The sequence below is a fragment of the Mycteria americana genome, chromosome 13 (assembly GCF_035582795.1).
Source record: "Mycteria americana isolate JAX WOST 10 ecotype Jacksonville Zoo and Gardens chromosome 13, USCA_MyAme_1.0, whole genome shotgun sequence".
Taxonomy (NCBI): Eukaryota; Metazoa; Chordata; class Aves; order Ciconiiformes; family Ciconiidae; genus Mycteria; species Mycteria americana.
Window position 1 is genome coordinate 6,403,091 of NC_134377.1, and position 7,616 is coordinate 6,410,706.

General features: G+C 47.7%; 1 protein-coding gene and 1 long non-coding RNA gene across 8 annotated transcripts in view; one reads left to right on the forward strand and one right to left on the reverse strand.

Annotated features, from left to right (window-relative positions):
- The window catches only part of SPPL3 (signal peptide peptidase like 3), a 63,459-nt gene extending 62,875 nt beyond the window's left edge, over positions 1–584 (reverse strand). For 2 of the 3 annotated variants that reach the window (XM_075515956.1, XM_075515957.1), the window contains exon 1: positions 206–583. In XM_075515956.1, coding sequence (XP_075372071.1) covers positions 206–228 — 23 coding nt within the window. In that variant the 5' untranslated portion in view covers positions 229–583. Of the gene's footprint in view, positions 1–205 lie in introns of all 3 variants that reach the window. The other variant, XM_075515955.1, reaches the window with a different exon arrangement.
- Positions 585–883: 299 nt separating this feature from the next.
- Positions 884–7,447, forward strand: LOC142416520 (uncharacterized). Of its 5 annotated transcripts, none has more exons than XR_012777736.1 (3): positions 884–930; positions 1,434–1,549; positions 2,754–6,206. It is a non-coding gene; the product is annotated as an uncharacterized LOC142416520 (long non-coding RNA). The 5 variants fall into 5 exon arrangements; XR_012777739.1 differs by having other exon boundaries at positions 889–930; positions 1,460–1,549; XR_012777735.1 differs by lacking the exon at positions 884–930 and adding an exon at positions 7,311–7,447 and having other exon boundaries at positions 937–1,549; positions 2,754–4,278.
- The last annotated feature ends 169 nt before the right edge of the window (positions 7,448–7,616 follow it).

Below are 7,616 nucleotides of genomic sequence, written 5' to 3' on the forward strand. Positions count from 1 at the left end.
TCCCCGTACACCCCCCACGCCTGCGCCCCCCTCCCCGCTCGGGACCCCATCCCCGCGGCGGGGACCCGCTCGTCCCCGGGCCGGCCGGAAGGAGGCCGGGCCGGAACACCCCCTGCGGCCGGCCCGGCCCGGCCTTCGCCGGGGCCGCTCCCCCCCTCCCCCGCGGCCCGCAGCGCCGGCGCCCGGCCTCAGCCCCGCGGCTCACCAGGAGTAGGTCTGCTCCGCCATGGCTGCGGCTGGGCGGCCGGCCGGCTGGGCTGTGCGGGGCGGCCAGGCCCCGGGCTCCTCCTCCGCCTCCGCCTCCTCCTCCGCCTCGCAGGCTCCGGGGCTCAGTGGCGGCCCCGCTGCGGCTCCCGGCCCAACATGGCGGCGGCTGTGAGGAGGGAGGGGAGCGAAGGGGGGGTCCCCGCCCGGGCGGGGAGTGGATGGCGGAGAGGGCGATGGTGGTGGCGGGGAGGGCGGAGGCTCAGCAGCCGCGACGCAGGGCCGCGCTGGGGCGCCGGCGGCGGCTGGGCCTCATGGCCGGCGAGGCGGCGGCGGCGGCGGTGAGGGGCGGGGCGGGGGCGGGGAGGCGGCGGGCACCGGGCGGCCAGGCCAGGCCGCGCCGCGTCCCCGCGCTCGCGCACGGCGGGGGCGGGGCCGGGCGGCGCGCGGGGTCACGTGCCCACAACACGCTCACGTGCCGCCGGCGCCGGCCGCGCGCAGGCGCTGTGGGCGAGGGAGGAGGTGGCGGCGCGGTGCTGGTTGTCGGGCCCGGCCGCGCCGCTCCTCAGCCTCAGCCCCAGCTCTGCGGGCGGGCTCCCTACGGCCACCCCGCGGCGCGGTGTGCCCGGTACCCGGAGGGAGGGAGGGAGGGAGGAGGAGGAGGAGGAGGGAGCGGTCGGGAGAGCCGGAGCTTTCTCCGGCGGGAAAGCCGAGCGCGAGCTGCGGGTGGGTTTTGAGGCTGGGGGCTTTTCCGGGCTTCAGGCGGGAAGCGCGACTCCCGAGCGGCGTTCCCTGTCCCGCAGCGGGCGGCCGGCGAAGCAGCGCTCCCCAACCCACCCGCGCCAGGGCAGCGCCGAGCTCCCCGGGCCGCCGCCGGCAGCGGAGGCGCCGGGCCCCGCGGGGCGTCCCGCCTGCCTCGGCAGCGCCCGCGGAGCAGCACCGGGGCGGGCACGGCCGCGGCTTCGCCCGCTGCCGCCCGCGGGGCCGGGGGTGAGGGGGTGGGCGTCGTGCAAACACCCGCCCCCTCTGCCGCGGGCAGATCTCGACCGGGAAAAGCGAGGCGGCGGCAGAGCGGTGCGAGCACAGGCTTCCCCGGGCTTGCGAGGTGCCGAGGGAGGGCGAGCGGGGCTTGCGCGGCTGCCTCCGAAATGGCCGGGAGAGCCCCGCCGGTGCGGGCGTGTGCCCGTGTTGAGCCGGGAAGCCGGCTGCTCTTCCCGCTCACCTGGCAGGTCCGCTGGCTGCTGCCATCTGGCAGGAGTACGTGACTGCCTGAGAACGGCTTTGAATTGCTGTTGCGGTGGGTTTGTCTTCTGAAGGAGGGTTAGGTGGTAAATGCAAAGTTCAGGTAAGATAATACATAAATTCCAGTGTTTAAATTCACAGTGTGTTTCTGGAGTTTGCTGTATCTTCGAATTTGTTCTCTTTTAAACAAAGCAAGTGAAATAAATAGGATCAAATGCTCAAAATATTTTTTTAAAGAAGGAAAATAACATTCCAGGTACTTTGACCAAATAAAAATCATATGCCTCATGTTATCACCAGCCCTATATTAAATCTGTGCCAGTCCCAGGCAGAGGAACTGGCAGCTGTTGATACCGGTCTCGTCTCTCTCCTCCCTGGTTTCTTTGGTGCTGCTGCCAAATCTTCAGTCCTTGATTATGTTTCTGCCAAATGCAGAACTAGTGTCTTATCTTAGGTTTGCTCACTTGAGTAATCCTTACCTCCTGTTACTTCACTCGCAGCAGTTTGTGCGCTGGGGCTCTGTGGCGTTCAGAGCGATTGTTCCAGTCCAGCTGTGCAGTCTCATTCATTGTTCCTTTTAGTGTGGGAGGGAGAAGAGCCAGTTTTAACTTACAGTTGGAGGTGATGTAACTGCATTAAATATAAAATGAAGAACAATGCCTGGGTCTCGTAAAAATAGGTATTTGTTTTTAAAAAAAAAAAAAAAAGTATGGAGAAGTTCTATGCCTTAATATAATTTTCCTAAGATCTTCAAAAAATTAATGGGACATAGGGACATTCTCATTGCGTCTACAGCGATGCCAGATGCCTCTAAAATGGCATTTGGAGCCCACTCTAGTTTATTTCTATTAGTGGGTTGAATAAGTGATTTCCATTTTGTCCATCTCGTCTATTCTCTTAAATGGAAAAAAACTTAGGTTGGTGCATAGTGGTGACGCTGGATTAACAGTAAGGAATGGCTCATTTCTTCTCAGTTCTGTTACCAGTTGTCTGTGTAATCTTGGGTGGCTCACTTCATCTCTGCTAGCTCGGTTCCTTCCTCAATAAAAAGGAAACCGCAACATGTTCCAGCCACCTGAAGTTTTGGGGCACTGCAGAAGGAAGATGCTGTATATGCAATGCAGACTTACTTGGTCTTGGTGGAGGGAATGCCTGGGATTCTTGTGCTTCAGTTAAACAGTGCTTTTAGTAAAATGGTGCTGGACTTCGAAGGCTTCTCCCCCCTGTATGCCCATATCTTTTTGCATTGAAAACAAATTATTTGGGTTGTCACACCTCGGTATCCAAATCCTCTGTGCTTTTCACAGCCCTTTGGCCTTGGGGACAGGAATGACCTTAGAGCTCCTGACATAATCAGCACTCTACCCACTTACTAAAATCAGCTTGAGAATCGGATTTATCAACTATGAGGTGGAAATACTCAAAGTACCGTGACTGACTAGCTTACTGGGATCCCTGCTGGGGTCAGTCACGGCAGGTAGGTGTCCTAGAAGGATTAGATGGTGAGTAATGCTAACATTTCCTCTCATCCAGCTCAGGCTGGGCTACCTTGAAAAACCTTCCCCCCTATTTGACCATATAGCTCTCTGCCCTCCAACTTACACCGCGTACACAGTACTTGTGCCCATCTCAGTAGGTGTAGAAAGCTTTGGTGGATGTGATGCAAGGTGAGAGGAGCAAGTCATGCTCAAAATCTTGAGAGCTCTGGGGTACACAGCCTAGTTGATCAGTTTTGGTGGAAGTTCTGGTGTTCCCACATGCACACATCCCCTGTTAAAAAAATGCTCGGGCTCTGGGTAGGACTTGCACAATGGAGAAGTTCCCTGCCTTTATTCTCCCTCAGCACAGCAGAAAAACCTACAGTAACAGTTAGAAAACAGACACATAATTTGGAATACTCTGCTGTGGTGCAACCCCAGTGTCTCTGGGATGCCTGTTCATGCTACCCTTTTCACTGGTTATGACAGAGTAAATGCAAGAGGAAAAAAGAACCTCTCCATCCTTTTGAGTCAATGCAGGGAAAGATAAATCAGTGCTTCAGCCTTGTCTTGGTACTAAAGAGCCTTTCTTAAATTTTTTTTCCCCTGAGAATAGGATGTAAAACTGGTATTGGTATCTATGAAACCATATCCCTGCTTTGTGTCCTTATTGAAATAGCTTCCAATTTCTCAGTCTTGCAAAATTTCCAGCACATTAATTTGGCACAAATGATTTATAGTTGATGAGCAATTAAAGTATAATTTTTTTCAGCATCTCAGGCTTTGTGACCAGACTACTAAATGATTTCACAAGCTTGCTCTATCATTACAGGATAGCGGTGGGATGAATTCACAGGAGAAATTTATTCCTCCTTGCAGACCCAGCATCTGCTCTTACTGCAAATTGGAGCACTGCTTGCATTCTCCAGATAATTTTTGCAGCATACCTTTTGTACAGTCTTTCTTTGGACCTACAAGAGAGCTTTACTCTGAATTTCAGTGACAGTTTACTCTGACATTACAAAGTCCTTCCAAAATACCTGTTCCGTCTGGAACCTTTGATGCAGACTGATGCATTACTTAGACCTGTCAAGGTGTTTCAAAACTAGCAGCAAACAAAAATAAGGTGGGGTTTTTTTTCTTTTTATGTTTGGAAGGGTAGCTCCCAGAGGCAAGTGTGGTGGAGAAAAATCAGATGAAAGTACTGGCTACAAAGAGTCCTCACCTGCAAATTGCTTAAATGTCATTAGATGACATTTAGCTAACCATGTCTTGATTCTGCTATAATGGAGGTGGAAAATGAACCAGCGTATCTTCATGTAGACACTTCACCTTTCAGGAAAGGACATGACGGGTATAGTTATCACGCCGCTTAGTTTTGGGAGGAACAAATAGCATGGAGACGAGCAGAAAGGGAAGGCAAAAAAACCCAAGAGATCCAGTTTTGACAGTATAGCTCAGAGCTATGCTAGGCTATTCTGCTTGTAAGATCCTTGTGGGATTCCCCTCGATAAAAATAATTCAAATGTGCACTGACCAGTACGTGTGACACGGTTCTCTGCGCTATCACCTAGTGGGAAACTCCTTCATTAACTGAACTCCAGAGCTGCTCCTGCTCTCCAATCTCATCCTCACCCTGATGGTAGAAACAGTGAGTAAGTAAAGGGGGAACAGATGGATGGCTGGGAAGAAGGACACAGTCCTGTTTCCCTATACAGGAAGAAGAATGGAGAGAGAGAGACAGCCTGTAATTTAAACCCATTATGCCTTTAAACCCATCACACCATGCCTTCTAACTCTGCATCCAGGCCAGTTCTTAATGGTTGTTACACATTAGCCTCAGTTTAACTGAGACTCCCAAAGCTTAACAAATGTTGTCTTTGGAGATAAAAGGTAAAACGTTTGTTGTTCTGAATGCAACTGAATCCTGCAAACAGTGGTAAAGAGAAACTTGGGAAGTTATCCCAGTGTCTCAGTCCAAAGGTAGCCTTGCCCCCTTCTTAGCTCTGAAAGTTTAGGTGGTTCTGCTTCTGATTGTACTACTGAAAGTACAGAAGGAGGCACCAACAAAAAAACCCAGCCTCCTTCTCTGTAAAATCACATTTTTATTATAATCACATATTTACAACAAAGACTACTAAATTAAAACATAAATGGGTATACATTTGGAACATTAAAACCATGTATTCAAGTGAGTCCTTCCCCACTGAGATACTTGGGGTTTGCACAAATAGCTGAAATCCAACCCTACGAAAACAACATATAAATGATAATTATCTCACATTTTTCACACTCCTGTGTGCCATTTGGGACTAAGCTCCCAATGCACAAATAATAATCAGTTTTGACACTTGCGTAGCTTTCTTTTCCCCAATCATAGAAATAAGGGTGAACATTATAATAACAGCTCTCACATTTCAGGGAGGGAATAATGTTAATGTCATTGAGGCCAATAAAGCATTTTGCAGTCTCAGCAGGAAGAACAGTAAAATGGTAAAGAATTATTAAAAGAACCATTTCTCTGTGTTCTTTTTGCCAATGGTAATTTTACCACTGTATTCAGGGAACTATACAGGCTCCCTCTACTAGAGCTTTTATCATAAATATATTTAGGGTTTTTTCCTTCTCTGCATGCTCCTTGAAGCCACATTACATTGGCTTTATCCCAGCAAATTACTGTATTTTTCATCACGTACACTTAATAATGGATGTAATTCATTAAATGAAAACATCAGAGGTAAAAATGGTGTTGATACAAGAAGTCAGGCTTTGGGAGTCTATTCTGCCTTGCATTCTGTTCACAGGACTCTGCTGTCCATTACTTTGGTTTTGCCCTAGTGTAATAAGCAGAATACAAACCAGTAAGTCTAAAATAAGAGTCATGTTCCTATTGTATACCCATTTATACTTTCATACAGTTGTTCTCAGTGTTAAGTAATCCACTTAATTGGTAATTCAACTACTTTATTACATGCAGGGGAGAAGGGATTACACTGGAACAGTTAATCAAGACAGACTATTATTTACCAATAAAATAGAATTCCATTAGAGGAACCCAAGACATCCTTGCCTGGAAGGTTATTGGGAGAATGACAGGAGCCCAGTTTTATGAGATAGCTGTCACACAGTGTTACCAGACTGTCTGCTACTTCAGGAGAAAAGAAGAAAATAATTAAAAAGAAATACATAGAAGTTGTATTTAAGTGTGCATAGGACAATGCAAAGTAGTTAAACATGTTTAAATAATCTTTATTACATTTGCCATTAAAAGAAAAGAGAAACCAGATTTCTTGTGATTGCTAATTGATGTATTTGTCCAATCTGCATCCAAACTGATTTGTTAATGTAACATTGTTCCTGAGCCTGCTATTAAGCTGACCAGTTTAATGTTGTAAAGCTGCTTACATCTTGTCAATGAAGCACTGAATTTCAGGGGTCTCAACCACCATATTAGTTACACCTAAGGAAAACCAAGCAATTCTGCAGGAAAAAAAAATACAAAACCAAACAGATACTGCAAACATGAGAAAAACAAGCAGGTATCACTTGGCGTCTTCAAACTTCAGAAGTTTCCCCTATCACAATTACCAAGATCACATTAGTCAGGGTGACTTGAGAATCAAGTCACGCCCCGGCAAATAGTTGTAATTAGGGAAATCAACATATACTAAGCACTGGTAATAGATGAAAATGCTTATAGCAAAACCAAGACCTTTTCTTTCAAATATTCATAAAGCAAAATCCCTGAGTACAGTTCAGTTACAGGAGAATGTTGTCTGGATTATGGCATTCCACAATTCAGCTCTTGTTCCACTACTAGAACTATAATCTAACCGGTTAATCTTTGCAGCTTCCACCCTTGACCTCTGCTATTCTTACTGCCTCACAACTGCATATTGTGGCACTTGTAATAATCTGAGAAATATGATATTGCAATCCTTAGTGCCAGGGTATAAAATAGGGGTGCTGGCTAATTCGCAGCAGGAGTGTCCTTCCTGCTTCCCAAATGTTCAGTCTGACCACTAGCCATTTATAACATTTAAGAAACACTGAAAAGCTTGCTGGTTTTCCTGCACTGAAGAATCTGAAATACTTAATGGAGTGCTGAACCATTCACTAGCACAGTCTGGCAGGTTACAGTGAATGTAAAGTTGACAGTGTAGAAAAGTTTACTTCTCGTTTTGTTAATTGTCCAGGCTCCTGCAGTTTAAAACGGTCAATTCTAATAGACCAAGGGAAAAAGCCCTTCAGGATAAAGTGATAGAGAATATTTACCTCCTCAGTATTTGAAAGGTTTCCATAATCAGCTAAGGATTCTCCACATGGCATCCAGTTGCAGCATTCAGTGAGGTCCTAACATGCAGATGTTAATTTCTGTTTTTATAGACTTCAAAGTTCACTGGTTTCAAGACAGGCTGTTTTAAAAGCCTCTGCAGCTGAGGGTCTTCAAAGCAAGCAGAAGCAACAGCAACAAGACTTCTGGGTGCATGAGGAATCCTTGAAACCACGCAATATAGACAGATAATTTGTTGCTATGTTCTCTTTACAGTTTCCCTTGACAAATATTGCTGTTCTTTGTCTAAACTTAATGGTCTGTGTCCCCATGCCCCCTCAAGCATTCAACAGGTATATATATTTACAGAACATAGATTGGACAATCTTTTAAACAAGAACAATGGTAATATTTTCCAT